The following is a 20,512-nucleotide window of genomic DNA, read 5'->3' as shown; positions in this document are numbered from 1 at the left end:
TTCCCCAAAAATGGCAGCTCTTGTTATTTTGGTTGCCGGCCCCTGGTATTGCCGATGCCTCGGTAATACCTGCAGCCCTAAGAGGTGCTGGTGGTGTTAGGCTTCACGGCGGCAATCCTGGAGGTGAAGTTTACTTAACTACGAATGCCACCGTTGCAGTGGACGTTGTTACATTATTTGAGACCACATGCTATGAAATCGATGCTCGCACCACAGGCAATCGAGGATTTACAATTGTGGCTGACGGACGCCAAACTGGCAGTGAGGAGTCTGTCGCAGGGGTTCCTCAGCTGAGGAGCTGAGGATTCCCGAATAAGAAGAACAAGACAACGTTACATTATAGAGAGTGAAAATTGGGAATCCAGTACAAATGAGACGGTACAACCTCACACTATAGACAGCACAAATGAGGCAAATTGACAAACAAACCAGACAAAACAACCAAGAAATGAAATGAATGTGTTCTTCAACCTACTCATGTGCCCCAATTATGCTCCTTTTCCACTGCCACATGCGAAGTTGAGCCATTGCAGAGCCCTCACAGTGTGGGTGGTTTATCACTGGCTATTTGCCGTACCGTGCAGGATCTAAACCAAAATACACAATCCACACACAATGTCTGAAATTAGGCATGGGGCCAAGCAGGACCAGTATCAGGGCTTAATGACAGATTCATTGTGTTTGACATCAGCCAGTACAACTCATCTGCAGTGGAAACCAACCTGGCCCCTTTTGAATGAAACTGAGCCGCACCGGGCTGTGCTCAAGTCAGCCTGGTGCAGCTCAGTTGTACATTGTAAAAGAGCTATTTGTAGTATTTAATGGAAGCAGACAAGTGAGTTTGAATTTGTACATGCTTAGTGGTCGCCTTCGAAATAACAACCACCGGTAACTCCCATTATATCCAGGTTGCGGATTAATTGTGCTTGTGAAAACATAAATAACGTGTTCTCACTCTCGTGCTGGTTTAACGACTCGCTGTTTCTCAGTTGTGACCGTGTGGTCAAGTAAACCGATGAGTTTAATCGCCATTACCTGCCATGATCGATGTACTGCTGGATGAAGGTCTTCCCAAGTCGTCGTCATCCTGTGATGTAATAATCTACCTTGCACTTATGCACGACCAAATTACATCGCTTCAGCTCTCCCGGTGGACGTATTCTTGGTTGCATTCCATTCTTTGGCTGCCACTCCGTTATTCTTGATTACCATAGGAAACAATATAAACACATGTCACATTGCAGGTCTTCACATCCGTTCTACATCCGTAAACAATAGATATGTTTCATCTATTTACGTGGATATATTTCGTATTTTCAGTGTTCTTGTTTTATATCAGACGAGCGGGAAGTACCTGGCGTTGCCCGGGTCTCAATTTTTTTTCAAAACTACTCTTACAAATCTAACAGTAGTGCGTACTGACTGTGGTGGTATCTGCTATGATTAGAGCAGTATACTGTGGTGGTACCTGCTATATATTACAGTAGTGCATACTGTGGTGGTACCTGCTTTCACTGCAGCAGTGCATACTGACTGGTGGTATCTGCTATGATTACAGCAGTGCATACCGACTGTGGTGGTACCTGCTATCACTACAGTAGTACATGCTGACTCTATAGCAGTATTTATCGCCTGTATAGCACAAAGTACTCACCTGATAGAGTGGCGTGGTGAGGCCTCGTCCCGTGCAGAGCCTCCGGCCTCGCCTAGATTGTCCAGCCGGCCGAGGTGGCACCTTGGCAGGCTGGGGCTGGGCTGTTACTTCTGATCCCCCCCCCCCAGCCACCTTCTCCCCGGCCGCTTTGCAGTAATATCTACGGCCTATAGTGGTAGCATCTAGCGACTGTATAGTAGTAATAACTGCACGCATCGGGGTGGGGGGGACATCACACAGTGAAGAATTAACGTCAGCTTTTAGTGTATTTTTATAGCATTTTTTACGCGAAAGAAAATGTCTCCCTCACTCCCACCGAAGGCGTGCGACTTGGCATGGGCCATCCCCCCAACCAAAGGCGCGTGAGTTGGTATGGTTGTGAACGCGAAATAAATAATTAAAAGGGAAGCGCACACAAATCACACTAAATCGCTAATTAAACGAATTTAAAGTTGACGGATGTGAAAAAGGAATAGCGCTTGCTCACCGCGGGGCTTACGGCGTGGTACCTGGCTCTTTTTATTTTTCGTAAACCCCACCGTTGGAGAGGCAAATCGTTCGCAAGCGCGCGAACACACACAAACCCACAAACACCCACAAACAGACAATTTTTGACTTTTATATACTGTATATAGATAGATTGTCCCCCCCCCCCACCTCCCTCCTCCCATTACCCTGGGTAATCGAGAGTTGGCTGAACTTCTGCTGGCTGTTTTGTCCAGGTGCTGCCTCCAAACATGGTGTCGGTGGGGATCTACTGCGGCGTCATCGCCATCTTCTTCACCTCGCTGAAGTCCGTCAACTACCGGCTGCACATGATGTTTGACCGGGGCGAGTTGGTGGAGCGTAGCGGCTGCAGCGGCGGCGGCGGCGGCGCTGGCGGCGGCGGCGGCGGCGGCGTCGGAGGAGGAGGCATTGAGATGCTGGACCTCCGCTCGCGGCCTCCCGGCGTGCTTCAGGACGACGACGAGACGCCAGTGGGACCCGGCCCAAGCAGCGGGGCCAGGCAGGAGTACAGCGGAGGGCCCGGGTGAGGCACACCCCACTCCCCCCCCCCCTTCTCCATCCCTCCCCTACTCCCCCTGTAGCACCACAGTGCCGTAGCCAAGGGACGGTCGGTATGCTGCATCACCATTATACATCATGGTCGTCATGAGTATCATCAACCGTGATCATTCCACTGCTGGAGTGAGGCCTTTCCATGCTGTCGGCATTAATCGCGTCCTGCGATTAATAATTCACGTAGCACCTGCACACGCTCTTGGCTCTTTTATCCTTGGGCTGCCATGCCATCATTATTCTTGATCATGGGTCATCAGCCCTTCTAGCGACGTGGCTTGCCCAAGCCCACTTTTCTTCTAATTTATTTCCGATATGTGTGTTTCTTTTTCTGTCTCTCAACGTTGTGATAAGCAGTATACCCAAACATATAAAGATGCATGAGTGGGTATACACATGGCAGGATATGGGTGAGCCATTTTGAAGTTCGGACGAGAATGTGGGTGGAAAGCACTCTTCTTGGGAAGAGGATGTTGTCATGGTTGGGGAAACACATGTGCAAATGTGCATTGGTTGCTGCAACAGAGATCATTGTTTAGTCAGCTTTATCGTGTCCAGTGACTTGACAGGAAGAGAAATGATGATCGTGTTCGTGTCGGCAGTGACCCTGGTGGGGGCAGCACGAGTGGCAGTGGCGGCAAAGTGGAGGTGGTGGAGCTGCACAGGGAGGGAACGCCGCCTCTAGCGTGCAGCTCGCGTAACTCCTGCGCGGGAGACCTGCATCGGGTGAGCTCAACGAAAGGACTTGTCGCTGCTGCTTTGCAATAAATAGCACTGGTCAACAACAAAAAAATCATTTTTTTCTGGCCTGAGCTTTTGCAGCTGTTTTAGACTAATTTCAGGGTGCTGATTCCAAATCTGATCTTAGATTTGCTCTATCACATTTAATTTTATGCTATCGGCATACCCCATTTTCATTGATTTCTACCCGAAATTAACTCTGTCACTTATGATTGCAAGTTGTTGCGAGTCAGTGACTGCTTTAGTGTTAAAATATGGTGCTGTATTTTTAGGATGGTGTGTTTATAATATAATTTTATGTAGATATCCACATTTATTTAATATTTTTCCTCTGCAGTTTTTATTGAAAATGCAATATTTGATATCTCAAAACCCTGATGTGATAGACAAAAACTGATGCCAGATTTGGAATTGGCACCCCAAAATTACCTTAAAACCGTTGGAATACCTTATGCCAGAAAAAGTGTGTTGACCAGTGTAGTCTTGATAATTGTTTTTTTACCCTTCTATCTGGCAAAAAAACTGACACCTTTTTACAAGGAGTCATGTTTGCATAGACCGCAATACCTGCAGTCATAATACAAACAAAAGACATAACTCTGATAATGTGTACTGTCCTTGAAGTTGATTGGTCCACACCCGAGACAGCTTTCCTTAGAGCCTAGTCTCACATGGGTTGGACCAGATGACGCCAAAAGGCGCACAACTCAAAGACAATGCACCATCAGAGTATGAGAGCTCGGGGCAAGCATCTACACTATGGGAACCTCATTTGCCAGTAAAAATATGATAATTGGTTTTTTACCCTTCTATCTGGCAACAAAACTGACACCTTTTTATGCAAACATGACTCCTTGTAAAATGGTGTCAGTTTTGTTGCCAGATAGAAGGGTAAAAAACCAATAATCATATTTTTACTGGCAAATGAGGTTCCCATAGTGCAGTGTAGTCTTGTCACATGGCCATCGTCAGCACCTATAGCATGTATAAGCCGCCTCATTGGTATGTATATTTAAAGGCCAGCTTATTTTTATTTGAATGTGTTCAGGGCAATTACTGTAATGTGTTCCGCTGATCAAGTTCCTGTTCTTTTTTTACCAGGTTGAGATTCTCCCAGTCCTCGAGTCCACTGGCAGTGCCAAAGGTTTGTTCACCGACATGACGCAACATCTCCCGCATCCGCTATTTCCTTTGCACAGCAGCTGCATAGCCTCTTGGTGTCAAATTTCGAGGATATGAATACTAATTGTTTAAAGTAAAAAATAAAGGATTTTATGGCTGGTGTCTTCGGTAGTTGTGTGTTATCACAAGCCGCTTAAACTAAGTAATGCTTATGTAGGACTCTTTAGGGTTCCGTAAAAATGCACAAAACTCAAAAGAGCTACACTAGAGGAAACTACGACATTTGAGAGTAGCGGGAGAAATGCCAAGAGCTGGTTTTCAGAGCTTCCTTGTTTGAGAATTGCTTCTCATGTTTTATTCATAAACACTTGAATCATTCTAACAGTGGAAACAAGGGCTGAAGAGCTATTTTACACAGATGAACATGGGATTATTACAATGTTCTGCTTACATCCCCTGAGCTAGTAGTGGAAATTGCATGTTCCTATGGCAGGGACTGTCATGAACATCAGAGTTCGAAAACTTTTTTGTGGTATTAAAAATAAATGTGTTTGTTGCGTCATTGAGTGTGCACATCGGAACAGTGAATCCTTGCTGGCTGATTATTTCCCCGCTTAGCTGAAGCATCGCCGCCCCACTCACCACGACGTGCGTGCACGTCTCACCGTCTGCGCTCGCGGTATGAAAACCCCCACAGATGCGCTCGGGAGGGAGAAGCCACCTTTGCCGCCGCTACTCTCGTGCGACTCCCCCGCCTCGAGCCACGGCTCGGGCTCCCTCGACTCGGAGACGCAGACGCTGCTGGCGTCCGTGGGCAAGCGCGGCCACGCGTCGAGCGGCGACGCGCCGGCGACTGCGTCCGCCGCCACCGACGGCCGCCTGACGTGGTCGAGCGAGACGAGCGAGGCCCCCGCGCGTCGACGTGACGGCCAAGCGCCGCGCGCGTCGCTCAGCGAGTTCCTCGACATGCCGGCGCTGCGGGCCTTCGAGTCGCCCGACGGCCGCGAGCCCGGGAGCCCTCGCGGCGACGCGGCCTCGATGTCCGTCGACGACTCGCCCGGCAACGCGCCTGACGACGACGACGAAGACGGCGGCGGAAGCGGTGGCGTTGACGGCCCTCGGCTGCCGGACGGAGCCTCCCTGCGGCAGGAGGAGTCGCGGAACAGCCTGCGCAGCCTCAGCTCGGTCGGCTCGGGCCGCCTGCGCTTTGTGGAGCCCGCCGACGACCCTCGCGGCCCGCGGTGTGCCGCCGCTTACGAGGACGATCGCGGCAAGTCCGCGCGGAGCCAGCCGCCCGATCCGAGGGCTGACGAGAAGTCGTCCGCCAGGGCGGACGCGAGGACTAAGCAGAAGGAGCGGCTTCCTTCGTACGGCGGCGAAACTAACGCGAACCCGCACTCCAACCTCATAGCGGCAGACGCGCTGGCGGCACAGAAGGCGGCCGACGTCAAGGAGGGCAACGGCGGTCGGACTCGGGGTGGCAGGACCGGCGCCGAGAACCTGGACGGGTGCCCGAGCTCGGCGGAGAGCGTCGCGCCGAGCCTCGTGGAGTCCCCGGCAAGCAGGGGCGGCAGGCCCGTGCAGGAGAGCGCACGGGTGGCGACAGCGGGGGAGGGCGCGGACCCGGCGGTGCGGCCCAAGTCGTCGAGCTTCCTGCGGCGCGCGAGTCGCAAGCGGAAGACGAGGCGGAAACGCAGCGGTAGCTTTGAGCTGGACCGCCCGAGCGCGGGCTCGGCTCCGAGCCGAGCTCACGGCAGCGGCGGTGAGTACGTGACGGTGCCCACACCGTTTGGCGTGCGCGACAAGAACAACGAGGACGACGAGGACTCGAGCGAGCTGAGCTCGCCGTCTTCGACCAACAGCTTCTTCCGAGAGAGCAGCTTCAACAGTAGCTCGACGCACTCCAGCCCATCGCCGGACTCCGACTCGGGGCTTTTCCTTGAGGCGGTGGCGGCGGCGGCGGCCGCGGCGGCGGCTGCTTCGCACAAGCACGGGCGGGGGAAACGCGGCGTGTGCCGAGTGACTGGAGGGAGTGGTGGCGGCGGCGGCGGCGGCAGCGGAGCGGCCCCGCCTGCTGGCACCGGCACGCCAAGGCCCCCGCTGAGGCGGCCGCCGTCGCACTCTGTGTCGCACCCCCCCCGGCGTACGCCCAGCATGGCGAGCGCCAAGACGCACGCGCGCGTGCTCAGCATGGATGCCGGGGGGGCCGGGGCGGCGGGCGGAGGAAGAGGTGAGTGGCACCGAAATTAGCAACGAGAACATTCTTCCGCAAAGTTACATTTTGTTGAAGCAGTCGATAACTCGGCAAACTCGACGGTGACTATTACTATTACGACACGACCAATGACGAAATTGACTAATTTGACTGATGGTGCAGAATCGGACAATTTAGTGCCCCGGGGAAGTGCGAACGTGGCAATTTGATATTTTTGAATATAAAGAGTTCACCGATTATCTGATGCCGTAGCATTGGGGAGGGGGGACGTGCATGCCGCTCGCACCAATAATTATTAATAACTAAGAGTCGACAATTCAATGCACGACTAGGTTTGGGCCTCCCCACACCGTGCAGATCGTTAAAGGGTTATTTGACCTTCCTGAATTGGTGCGCGTTGGTGGAGGCGGGGAGCGTAGACGTGTTGGTTGGAGCAATAATAGATATTCCCGCACCGTCCTCTACAGATGACGTAGCCAAAGAGCAGTCTAAAACACCAGTGTGTTGTGCGCGTTGTTCTATAGCAATCGATGAATCGTAAAACCTCTCTCCTTATATCGGTACGCACAGGCGCCGCGGCTAGTGGCGGTCCAGCGGACGTCTCGGCAGGAGACTCTGCGGCCGCGGGGGCGACTGCCGGCCCGGCAGTCGAGGACCCCTCGTCCTCGTCGCGTCCCCTCACTTCGTCCAAGTCGGAGCTGGAGAAGAAGGAGGGAGAGGCGCTGGACGAGCGCTCGCTGCTGGGACGTGCCCGCCTGCTCGAGCTCATGTCGCGTGGGCACACGGGCGGCGGCGGCGGCGGCGGCGGCGGCGGCGGTGGAGGGAACGGCAGCCAGGCGGAGTGGCGCGAGCTGGTGACCAGGAGCCAGATCGCCACCTCGTCGTCCGAGTGGAGGGACCTGGTCACGCGAAGCCACTCGGATTGGCTGGAGCTCGAGGAGCAGGGGGCGGCTGGTGGGGGTGAGTGTGTGTGGCTATTTGTGTGTGTCTGTGTGCATGCTTTGACTTGTTTTCATTTGTGCAATTAGTGGCGTGCAAGTGTTTTGTTGTGTGTGTGGGGAGCGGTAGTGTAGCGGTTAGCGTGCTGCACTACGAACCTGGCCACCCGGGTTCGATCCCCGCTCACGGCAAACACCAGTGACGATTATCTGAACTGGTCCTGGGCCTCCCCTAGGTCGACTCAACCTTAAATGAGTACCTGGTGCGATGTGTAAACATCGCCGCTAGGGAGACAAAGGCGGCCGGGCGTGGTGTTGGCCACCTACCCCCTCGTGAGCCGTGCCGGCCTTTATAGGTGCTCGCTAACAGCACTTGCCCCTACAGTCTGTTAAGGCTATACGGGGGATCTTTGTTTATCTTTGTGTATTACTTTATTTGTTGCTGCTCACGCTCGGACTCGGAGCTACTTGAAGCACAAAAGGCGATTGAGGGTGCTAAAATTAAAAACAGTGTTGCCAGTTCGAATAGAAATGTATATTTACATTAAAAGCTTGGAGTAGTGAATTAATGCTGTTTGAAGGCCATTTTCAATTGGTAGACCTCAAGTGGCTATGGGCCATATGACATGCTGCAGTGGTCACTCATGGTTCTAGTACATGGAGGTTGCAAGTGATACCTCAGCCTTTCCAGTCTCAAGGGACCGCTAGGCACCACATGAGACCAGTTCATCTGGTACGCTGCACGAGACTGCACGTGCCCAATCCGGTGGAGAAAACCGCCGATGATGGAGCCACCGCCATCGCAATGTGCAGCCTCTCCCCATCCCAGACCCAGAAGCATCTCCCCCCCCCTCGAGCAGTTTCTTTAACGGCGCGGCATGTGGGTAGTGCCGTCATCGGTGAGCGAGGAGGGAGGCAAGCCACGGCGGCACAGCAGCATGACGCGCGGCGCGGTGCGGAGGCAGACCGTGCGGCGCCGCCACCACGCCGGCAGCAACCCCACGCCGCCGCCCTCCATCCTGGGCTCGCCACTCAGGTGAGAGAGAGATCCCTAGCTGCCATCGCCTGCGAACGTAGTTTCCGAAGTCGCGTGTGCAGAGCGTGAACTCGGTAACCTTGCGAGGGTGCCGCCGATAACCCACGTCTATTTTGGAAAGGAGACCTGGGACATACGTGACAAATATCTTATCGTAGCAGCGGTAAAAATTTTAATTGCAGTGGTCCGTGATTAAAATAGATTCGTACACTTATGATGTATGCGTTAAATCGTGCTTGCCAAGCATGGATTATTTGGGATTTATGCACATTAAAATGTGACCTACATGCGAATGCAACAGCTGCTACAAACAAAATAACAAAACAGAATTTGATACAAACAGTACAAATGAAATAAGAGCAAACGACACAATTTTGTTTTTAAATAGAATCGTATCTGAGTCGTAACAATTGTAGTTGAGTCGATTGAAACAAAACTTCATTTGCAAAAGAGACTTGGGATGCAAAAAATTATTATACCACATTTTGCCCAAACAGCTACCGGTTGACTTTGATTCTCTGAATCGAATACTTCTGAAAACAAATGCCTGTTCGAAAGCCTTACACAATCCTTGCATATGCGCGATATTTCCACGACTTGCTCCCATCCGATCCTGGCCTCGCGCCACTCTGACCTTTGCCCTCCGCGCTGCTTCTCGCAGCCTACCGGACGGCCCCCGCTGCCGCACGTCATCGCTGTTCAAGCCCGTGCAGAGTCTGCCGCTCTCCCTGGGGCCGTCCGTGCCGGGCAGCGGTGGCCCCTGCGGTTCGGGCGGCGCCGGCGGCGGCGGTGGCACGGGCGGAAGCTGCGGGGGAGGCCCCGGCGGGAGCGGCGGGGCGAGCTCCTCGTCGTGCGTGCAGGCCCAGCTTCCGGGCGCTCCGCCGCTGCACGTCGCCACGTCGCACGATGACACCACGTCCGGTGCCGTGCACTGCTTCGAGGATGAGGAAGGTGAGAGAGAGAGACAGCGTCGCTCGTTCCGCCGATTGTTCTGCTGTGGTAGCACTGTGATATTTCGTCCGGGGATAAAGTTCACGGTAACCGTGACGTCCGTTTTGCAAGATCTCGTAATGTCGACATTAGCGTTGCTCGTTTTACATTATTAAATATATTATTTCCTGACCAAATATTTGCGAAACTCGCCACCACAATAATTAAAAGTTATAAATAAATAGCTGTTACTCACGAAATTGGTGCTTTTCAAAATATTTTGTAGCGTAGTTGATGGTGGCTATTATACGCCATCATTTTCTTAGTCAATTTAACCATTGTATTTTCTATGACTGCATGGTGTGCGTTATAAATGGTTCACATTGTGAATGTGCAATTATTATAAGACTCGTGGCAGGCTTATGTTGAAGAACTTGTCAGTAGTCTTTATTCGTACCGGAAGTACAACAGCAGAATCATTCCATTGGAAATGCGGAATATAATTTAAAAGTTTTTGGGAATTGTTATCACAGTCATCATCACATCGTAAAGCTTTGTATCAGGGTACAAACCTACTCATGTGCTCTTCCTTTTTGCTTGTTCACTTGCTCAGCTTTGAAAGACAGGAGAGGAAAACTTTAAATGTTAATATTTTAATTGGATTGAATGTATTTCATCTCACAGGTTTATTTTAAATAGTAAAGGTGCCTTTAGTTTGAAGTTATTTTCACATTTAGTAGTGCATGGTGATTCAGTAATTCCTCGCCAAACGCGGTTTTGGCTTAACGCGGAAGTTTTCAGGAACGCACGCACCGCGTTGAACAAGGGATTATTCAAAACTTAATTAGGTATTTGAACACACTCCTCTGTAAGATATGGAGTCTGTTTAGGATAAGGTAAGAGGGTAATCTTTGAGATATCTATACATCGATCACGCTGTATCAGCAGGTCAGCATACCGGTAGAATACTGAGAACACATTCCTGCGGAGGGAGCTGGTTGGAACGTTGGGTTGCTCGGTTAATGGCCAGGGTCAACGGCGGCGTGGTGTATTCCCCAAATATGCCGGACTGTGAGGGCGGGCACAAGCCGGCGTGAGTAGGTTAAACGGGGGTGACCAGCCCCTCCCCACCCAGCCCCACCCCTTCCACCCCCCACCCAGCCCCACCCTCCCCACCCAGCCCCTCCCCACCCAGCCCCTCCCTCCCCACCCAGCCCCTCCCCTCCCACTCCCCACCCAGCCCCTCCCTCCCCACCCAGCCCCTCCCTCCCACCCAGCCCCTCCCCACCCTCCCCTCTCCACCCAGCCCCACCCCTCCCATTTTTGGATGCACGACGGACGGACACAATAATCCCCTGTGGGCTGGTGTAACCAGGAGGTTCCTACCAGTAGCAGAGCACTGACCATAGAAACACTATCAGGAGACCACAGAAGGCAACGCAGCCAACCGATTATCACGGTTGGCTCCGTACGGTTCCAAAGAAGTTCTACACACGTACATGTAGAGAAGTGAGAGATGCAGGCTGAACCTGCTGGCGGCTTCGTTGTGCTTCCGTGCCCCAGGGAACCTGATGACGTACACCTTCGGGGAGCAGAGCGACGGCTGTGCCACGCTTCTCTCCAACATGGACGCCACCATCAACCCCAAGCACTCGAGCTGGTGAGGCCCTCTCCATCGCCCACGTGTCACGTGTAGCCACGAAGACTTTTTTTTAAATCCTTCATATTCAGTTCACTTGCTTGCTTGCGCGCTTACGACCGTGCAAATCTTTCGGTCGTTTTTTAACCCACTTCCCGTGATCCAATCGAGCTGACATTTTGCACACAGACTCGTTGTGCGTGACAATTGATTTTTGTGAAAAGTTTTTTCAAAAATTTTACACTTTTTAGGAAAAAATAAATTATATATAATTACCAATTGCTTAATGGTGGCAGGCAATCATCTGACCCATAGGTGGCAGCCATCTCAAGCCAGAGGACGAGAGGACTCTAGCCGCCACGCATATAAAGGATTTATAGTGAAAAACTTTGTTTTTACGGGTTAATTTTTTTTCCACTGTATAACCGAGCCGTGCCCAGGGCTGTCTTGCTAGACTGGCGCAGATCACAGGGATACGGGTTGTTGTTCCACTGCAGAAGCTGAGCTGAGCCGTGCTGCTGACATCACACGCAGTGAAATAGCTGAGATGCGTGTTTTTGACACGGTGTTTTATGTATGTATGTTGAACTTCTTTTGCACCGTACGTAGCCAACCGTGCTAATCAGAGGTGCGCTGGATTGTCCTCACCGAGTACTGACTGACGTCACACGCAGTCGGATTCAGAGGTCAGCGTATCGCGGTTTGGTTCTGGCTCGGCACAACAAATAGCCCCGTGCTGGCTTGGCTTGAATATGCCGGTGGAAAAGGGGTAATCGGGTCTTTAAACTACAGCCTTGATGAAATGCCATTGCACGAGTCACCTGAATCCTTGTTAGGCTTCGCCCTGTACCACACAGTCACTTTCATGCTTATCCAAATTGGCCAATGAATTAACGCTGCATTGCATGCGAGTGACCTCAAACCTCTGAAAGTTTTGACCATCACCTTGCGGTTGATGCTGCCCTCTCGTGATAGTGTAATAGGTTACGGCAGAGTCCCAGATCTGTTGTGGATTATCTCGCCGACGACTGACATGCACCCACTCACTGCTCGTGCTCCCCACTGTGCCAACATTCGCGCGTTCTCACACAGGGATAGCCACTCGTACTTTGACGCGCCCTCGGTCGGCTTCCTCGACAAGACGGAGGAAGCGGCGTCTCGCGACCGCGACCTCAACCCCTACGAGACTATCGAAGTGCCGCGTCCCCGTGAATCCGTCTTCTTGGAGCAGGTGCGAGCAAAGAGGTGGGAGTGTCGATGGAAGTGCACGGTGGCGAGATGTTAACTTCCTCGCCTGGTATACTGGAGGCCGTGGGTTCGATCCCGACCCTGAAACCTGCTGTATATTTGGAGTTTGCTTGTCTCTCTCCCCCGTGGTGGTGTGGTTTTTTTCTCCGGGTCCTCCGGTTTTCCCTTCACATTTACAAACATGCATTTAGACTATTTGGCTGCTATAAATTTCCACGTGTTAAGCCACTTCGTTGCCTGGGCTGCTTCTGAAAAAGAGCTAGATAGCTCAGTGGGCCTTATCTGGTGAAATAAGAAATAGTTTAGTAGTTTAGTTTAAAGTTTAACGGATCGGTCCATTTGTTCGCTTGCCACTCAGCCGACGCTGCGCGTTGAGTGCTCGCTGTCAGTGCCCTGTAACAGAAGCCGTAGAACAGTGCCATGCTCAGCACGCTGTGTAAAATAATATAGTTTTGTTTTTAGTTTCATTACCATCTTAAAAATAGAAAAATGCTCAACTCTAGTAGTTTACATGTACATTTCTAGTCGTTTGTTAATTCACTGCTGGATGAAGGCCTTCCCTAGAACATGTGGGGGTGTGCGGGTTATTTGACCATGCTTCATGCTGGTCAGTGTGGATTGGCGATCCCTTAAGAGTTTATTGGCTATAAAACAGAAAATGTTTCTTCAGGCGGAACCAAATTATTGCTCTGACCCAGGCAGACAATAAAATTGTCTGCCTTCACTCGCCTCAATTCTGTCCGTAACCCCCCCCCCACCCCCCAACGTCACTACGCTACGACACCTAAACCCGTTCTCTCTGCTTCCTTCCACCGATCTCGCTCCGCCCCGGCAGCGTTTGTTCCGGGCGCAGCAGCGATTCCGGGGTCCGGCGTTGGAGCTGCCGTTGCCAGAGGTGCACGACGGGCGCGGCGGCATCGGGGGCGGGATCGGCGCGGGGACGCTGGCGGACAGCGATCGGCCCGGGGAGAAGCGAGTGAAGCAGCGGTACAAGCTGCAGTTCTTCCCCGGAGCGTGGCTGGCCATCCGCTACGACCGCCTGGCGCTGCTGGCCCTGCTCGATCGGTGGGCCTCGCGAGAGAGCAGCGCAACGTCTGCGGGAGCTCTTGTGCCACGTACGGCACCGTTGTCAATCCGCTGCTGGACAAGGGAAATTTCGACTATCCTGTGCCACTCTAGTTTGTGCTGTATTGGTTAAGGTGGGGGACAAAAACACACGGGCATAGACGGGGGTTAGCAACTGCAATAACAAGAAGGGACCTTTTTTCGAATTCAGTAAAAGACTCTATTTCAAGAGTAGCAGTGCACGTGAATAACATCGCGAACCAGTCCTTAAAGAGCCACAGGTTGCTGACCGCTGGGCTTAGAGGTCCAGTATAACAATGGATTTTATTATTTAGTTACATTCCCCGCTATGACAAAAACTGTAAGTGTGGAGTCAAGTGCTCACGCTAATTTAAACAAACGTTATGCAGGATGAATGTTTTCAAATTATTAATTGTTGTGATGAACTACGTTTTATAAAGCACTATTTGCATGGGGCCTCAAAGCACTGCACGTAAAGTTTAAGTTACGGTGAAAGTTCCCCAGCTGTCTTGGGTGTGGACCAATCAACTTCAAGGACAGTGCACATTATCAGAGTTATGTTTTTTGTTTGCATTATGACTGCAGGTATTGTGGTCTATGTAAACATGACTCCTTGTAAAAAAAGGTGTCAGTTTTGTTGCCAGATAGAAGGGTAAAAAACCAATTACGACCTCTTAGATAGTTTCAAACACTGTTCAAAAACAAATCGCCGCTTTTACATAGCTGCTGAAGCAGAACCATCTTTCATTGTGCTCCATGTTCTCTATTCTCACCCAATATCGGAGCACCTTAGTGTAGGTAGCTCACGAGACCGATCGTCGGTGGCACGTGTGTACGTTGGCATGCTCGCAGAAACCGGCAGTTGGGCGAGAACATCCTGGCCGTGGTGCTGGCCGTACTCGTCGCGTTCCTTGGCTTCGTGCTGCTCAAGACCGGCTTCTTCCACGACATCTGGGTGCTGCAGTTCTGCCTGGTGATCGCCAGCTGCCAGTACTCGCTCATAAAGGTGACGCTCGCCTGAGAACGTGTGTGCGCTTGCGTTGCCCGCCTTCGTCTCGCTGGCGAGACGTTAAACTACCTCGCCTGGTACTCGTAGGTTTTTTTGGTAGTCACGTAGGTAAAAATAAATGTATTATTATTTATTTTAACCTACGTGACTTTACCGAAAAAACATAAGAGTATGAATCCTTGCAGTCACGGAAGCTTCAAATCTAGAATTAATACCCTCTACGGGGAGGAATTTCACCTATATTTTTATTATTTATTTTTACCTACGTGACTTTACCGAAAAAACCTAAGAGTATGAATCCTTGCAGTCACGAAAGCTTCAAATCTAGAATTAATACCCTCTACGAGTAGGAATTTCACATATATTTTTATTATTTATTTTTACCTACGTGACCTTACCGAAAAAACCTAAGAGTATGAATCCTTGCAGTCACGAAAGCTTCAAATCTAGAATTAATACCCTCTACGAGTAGGAATTTCACCTATATTTTTATTATTTATTTTTACCTACGTGACTTTACCGAAAAACCGAAGAGTATTAATCCTTGCAGTCACGAAAGCTTCAAATCTAGAATTAATACCCTCTACGAGTAGGAATTTCACCTATATTTTTATTATTTATTTTTACCTATGTGACTTTACCGAAAAAACCTAAGAGTATGAATCCACTCAGTCACGAAAGTTTCAAATCTAGAATTACCTCGCCTGGTATTGAGGAGGTTGTGGGCTCGATCTCGACCCTCTGACACCTTCATATTTGGAGTTTGCATGTTCTCTCTCCCTGTGGTCGTGTGGATTTTTTCAGGGTCTTGTGGGTTCTCCCCCTCCACATTTAGAATCGACATGCGTTTTTAATATTTGTCTGCGAAAAATTTCCACACGATAAGCCACTTTATTGAGCTATCATTTGTGGCGAGGTCGCTTCTGAAATAGAGCTATATAGCTCAGTGGGCCTTACCTTGTGAAAAAAAGTTTAAATAGTATATAGCCTCTGTGCGCCTGTGTGTTTGTGTGTGCGGCGAGTGGTGGTGTGGTGGGTCAGTGCAATGTGCTACGAACCCAGCGGACCCAAGTTCGATTCCCAATAGCGGCCAACATAAGTGACCAATATTTTAACCGATTCTGGGCCTTCTTTCTAGGTCAAATTAGTGTTAGATGAACACCTGTTGTGGTGTGCAGACATCATCACTGGGGAGACGGGGTCAGGCGAGGTTCTGGCTGTACGCGAGGCTTGATCTTTTTCCTCCCGAACGTGAGATTTGTATTTTGTGATAATGTTTATTTTGTCTGTTGAGGCAAGTGCGCACAGCAAAGGACATAGCAGGGGGGAGTTGGGTCAGTATTGCTCTGGGTAATATTAATTCGTGTTTTTAACGTTGAGGAAAGTTAATGATAAATCGTAAATCTGTAAATTGAACGTAAATCCAAATGTTCGTTATATAATTTGTGTATAAAATTTCTGATAAACCTTTAATAGGTGCCTGTTTCATTTCCCCATTTTTAATTCCTGTCTTCTTGCATTACAGAGTGTACAACCAGACGCTGCATCACCAATGCATGTAAGTAAACGTGGTCCTCTCTCCCCTTACTTATCATTTGACGTGCCGCCTTCAAAGGTTATGGATCTTGGTTGATCCTGTTAGCAGTGGTCCCTTGTATGTAGAACATTCCACAGTTACCAACCTCAGGGTGGCTCTTTCACGGGTTGAAGATTGTGACTACTTAAACACTGGTTGTCTTTGACATCCATTTGTGTCTTCCTCTCCCTCCCCTCTGTCGAGTGAGGTCACTATTTCACTATCGTACATTTTTATTGCATCTATTTTAAGTGCAATAATGACATAATCGGAGTGCTACGGAGGCATGCTTAACCGTGATTTTAAAGTATTTTTTCCGCTAATTACGTTTCCAACCACAGTCATCTTTTGTTATACGGCAACACAAAATACGGAATATCGCTGTAACGTAACTTAGGAAATTAGGGAACGAATTCGATAAACGTTACATAAAATTTGCATTTACGGAGTTTTTTAATCTCTGAATTCAAATAGTTTTTGTGGGGTAAATCGGACAATGCACGGTTTGCGGATTGTCCTAGCGGGCATTCCATGCTGCTCCAGGTGCTTTGCGAGGCACGCTTTCCACACTGTGCTGGTTCCTCCGCAACTCTCCGTGCCACCCAAGCTGGGCTCGTTTTGGTTCCGTCCTTTGTGTTGATCACTCCTTGTGCTGGACTATACAGGATTTCACCCTTCGTTCAATGCTCGCTCTCACTTCAATATAAGTAAGTCAAGATGTCTAGAAACGAGGCCATTAAGTGCAAGTAATTTAGCAGAAGCCCAAAAAGAGAAAATACATTTCCTTGAATGTAAGTCCTGTCCACTACTTTGTTTGACGGACTTATTTTGAGGATTATAATTTTATCATAAAATTATATATGTCCATTAAATGTGCTTTAAAAAGTTTGCTACATTCTTAAGTGTGATTTTATTACATCTTTGGGCCAATTTTTTCCCGTAGGGAAGCATCGCCAATTGTACAATGTAAGTCAATGGGAATATAGGGTTTGATATATGGAATTTGGCAACTTTTCAGTAACCCATCTGTTCTGTATATCAAGGGATGCCCCAGTGTCGTACAACCTTGGACAAATAGCCTGGTTACATATTATGTATGTGCTCCCTAATATTTGAAATCTCCAAAATATACAAAAATCAGGTCTAGACATAAAATTTTGTATTGTCCAAAAATAATGTGTGTTTCGTTTCGATTTAAAGCTTTCGTGACTGCAGAGATTAATCTTCTTGGTTCTTTCGGTAAAGTCACGTAGAATGGAAATAATAATATAATAAAAATATAACATAATAAAATAATTATCACGACGTTTCGGCCACAACGCAAGCAGCCGTCCTCAGGTGACGCTGTCTCCCCGACAGACCTAGTCTTCACCTGAGGACGGCTGCTTGCGTTGTGGCCGAAACGTCGTGAGAATTATTTTATTATGTTTTATTTTTATTATTTTATTATTTCCATTCTACATGACTTTACCGAAAGAACCAAGAAGAAAAAAATGTGTGTTTCGGATTGCTCCAAAAACCCGAAGTGACTTTCCCAAAAACGGTGCCACACGTGGGAACGCGTGGCATCACTTACCACGGAGACGTTTTACATTCGTAAAAAATATAAACGATGCGAAGATTTTCTTTAGTCATTCAAAATATAAAAATCTGAAACTTTTATGAAACATATCTACAAGAGCCGTTTGATTTTTAGTGTGCATCTTTTAATTATGTGATATTGGCAGGCCAGATTCAGTTGCCATGCAACTGGTTATCATTGTTGCCATTCAAGTCCCAGTTGCCGGTTCCATCGTGTGCTTTGTGGTTAAAACTACAACGGCAATGGCCGCTGATATTTGCCACCACCATCGCTCTTGAGTCTTATCTTTCTTCGTCTCCGACACAGGACTACAGCTACCAAAGCCGGTCATCCGCACACGTCTAGCTGTTGCACTTCGTGTGTGTGTGTGCGTGCAGGGTCACAACCGGGTGATCGCCTACAGCCGGCCGGCATACTTCTGTCTGTGCTGTGGCCTCATGTGGCTGCTAGACCTGGGCAGCCAAAGCGTGAGCCTGCGCGTGGCGTTCACGCTGTACGGCGTGCCCTGCACCGTGCCCCGGTTACTCATTTTTGCCCGTGACCTCATCATGGGTGAGGAGCCGAGCAAGCGATGTCCATTTTCTTGTGCTTTCCAACGAAGGTTTCAACGCGTTGATGCATCAGATCTGTCCGTCGCTACGTCCGATTGTCAGTCAGTCGATCTCACTGTAACATGGGGGTCGTGTTCAATCCAGTAAAGATTACGCAATGTACATGCAGTTTTTGTTTAAAGTTGTGTCGCTAATTAATTAAAAGGGTTATTGAAAATGTGGGCTGTCTAAACCTCAGATAAGTTCAAATTCTGGTGATCTTACACAAGAATGAACGCAAGTTAGACCGTGAAGGACGTGATTAGACGTCCAGAGGCACGATGCTCCTGGTCTTAACCACGTCTCCGTTTAGTGCGGTTGCCTACGTCCAGTGCGAAAGAAGATCGTACATACAGACAAGTGGTAATTGGATCTTGGTATAGTTTGTAAGGTTATTGTTTATTTTCAGCTTATACCACTCACATTATTTTATTCACACTTAACTCTTAGTTTACCAGAGTGAAGTAGCTTGTTTGTAAAATGTGATCTCGGCAGTGCCAGCCTTAAAAAAGTACTCCTGTGTGTTGGCTGTTTCGTCACTGCTGGGTGACTGTGCTGAATGTCGTCGACTGATTCCCAGTCCTCATTGCTTTGTGTCCTCCCCACTCCCCTCTATTCCCTCGCGTGTCTGCCCACCGAGCAGTGTTCACTCTGTGCTTCCCCGTGGTGTTCGTCTTCGGCCTCCTGCCGCAGATCAACACCTTCCTCATGTACGCGCTGGAGCAGCTGGACATGCACGTGTTCGGGGGCAACGGTGAGTTTTGCGTTGGCTTTGTAGACGGTGCAGCATGGCGAAGAGCGGTGTGCCGTTCTTTCGTGGGCAATTCGGAGAAAACGCATCGGGGTATTAGCGCAGTGGATGTGATGAGAGAAGAGGCAGAGAACAGAAGCACGTGAAGGAAAAGAAAATCCAAGCAGCCAACCCAATACGATTATATAACATTTGGCTTTCAAGAAGATCCCAGTTAAAATCCACTCATTGGGAGGGTGTTCATTTTCCTCTGCTGCTGCTGCTATCATCTGGCAACCCCCCCCCTACCAACCTTCCGTGCAGTCGATTCTCTGCCCCTGTTCAAATCTATGCACGAGACCTTCTTGTGCGCCTATGAGTGACTGCCGGTCCTAAATTAATATGCCCACTGTTTTTGTACCACATCTTGAGTTTTGGTTGCGTTTAAGCTCTTCTACATAAATCCACATTGTACTTTGCATTGGGGGCTGTGCGGTTCGCCACCTTTTTCTCGCCGTCTTTGTTTCAGCTGCCACCAGTGTGCTGGCCTCTGTCTACGGCTTCGTGCGCAGCGTGCTGTGCGTGGCGCTGCTCTACGGCTTCTGCTACGGGGCACTGACGGTGAGCTCTCGCGCGCAGCGTCGGCCGAGTGGCAAGTGAACGAACGGACCGATCCGTTAAACTATAAACTAAACTACCGAACTGTTTTTTTATTTTACCCAGTAAGACCCACTGAGCTTTTTGGCTCTTGTTTTCAGAAGTGACCTGGATATCACAAATGATAGCTCAGCAAAGTGGCTTATCATGTGGAAATTTAGGCAAATTCTCTAAACGCCTGTTTCTAAATGTGGAGGGAAAAACCGAAAGGCCCAGAGAAATATCCACGCGACCACAGGGAGAAAGACGTGCAAACTCCGAATATATAGGCGTCAGGGTCGCGATCGAACCAAAAGACCTCCTGTATACCAAGCGAAGTAGTTAACATCTCGCCACCGGTAAAGGAAGATACAGCTAAAAAATAAACAAAAGGCCATTTAAATTTAATTTCGATTTAAAGCTTTCATGACTGCAGGGATTCATCTTTTTGGTTCTTTCGGTAAAGTCACGTCGAAGGGAAATAATAATAAAATAATAAAAATAATACATAATAAAATACAATTCTCACGACGTTTCGGCCACAAGGCAAGCAGCCCTCCTCAGGTGAAGAACTTGAGGACTGCTGCTTGCGTTGTGGCCGAAATTTCGTGAGAATTGTATTTTATTATGTTTTATTTGTATTATTTTATTATTTCCCTTCTTCGTGACTTTACCGAAAGAACCAAGAAGAGGCCATTTAAATTATTTAGAATCCATAATG

At 49.3% G+C, this 20,512-nt stretch overlaps 1 protein-coding gene across 2 annotated transcripts in view; it reads left to right on the top strand.

Annotated features, from left to right (window-relative positions):
• LOC133352665 (pecanex-like protein 1) overlaps positions 1–20,512 on the top strand; it is a 58,211-nt gene that overhangs the window by 11,645 nt on the left and 26,054 nt on the right. For both annotated transcript variants that reach the window (XM_061568443.1, XM_061568442.1), the window contains exons 3-17: positions 2,377–2,684; positions 3,316–3,439; positions 4,556–4,598; positions 5,274–6,806; positions 7,362–7,751; positions 8,618–8,765; positions 9,427–9,716; positions 11,259–11,355; positions 12,427–12,565; positions 13,418–13,647; positions 14,521–14,674; positions 16,203–16,235; positions 18,213–18,387; positions 19,069–19,179; positions 19,685–19,776. In XM_061568443.1, coding sequence (XP_061424427.1) covers positions 2,377–2,684; positions 3,316–3,439; positions 4,556–4,598; positions 5,274–6,806; positions 7,362–7,751; positions 8,618–8,765; positions 9,427–9,716; positions 11,259–11,355; positions 12,427–12,565; positions 13,418–13,647; positions 14,521–14,674; positions 16,203–16,235; positions 18,213–18,387; positions 19,069–19,179; positions 19,685–19,776 — 3,867 coding nt within the window. The remainder of the gene's footprint in view (positions 1–2,376; positions 2,685–3,315; positions 3,440–4,555; positions 4,599–5,273; positions 6,807–7,361; positions 7,752–8,617; positions 8,766–9,426; positions 9,717–11,258; positions 11,356–12,426; positions 12,566–13,417; positions 13,648–14,520; positions 14,675–16,202; positions 16,236–18,212; positions 18,388–19,068; positions 19,180–19,684; positions 19,777–20,512) is intronic.

Source organism: Lethenteron reissneri, chromosome 41 (assembly GCF_015708825.2).
Source record: "Lethenteron reissneri isolate LAM-NWPU_2019-01 chromosome 41, ASM1570882v1, whole genome shotgun sequence".
In the NCBI taxonomy this organism is placed as follows: Eukaryota; Metazoa; Chordata; class Hyperoartia; order Petromyzontiformes; family Petromyzontidae; genus Lethenteron; species Lethenteron reissneri.
This window is presented reverse-complemented; position numbering and strand designations above follow the sequence as displayed.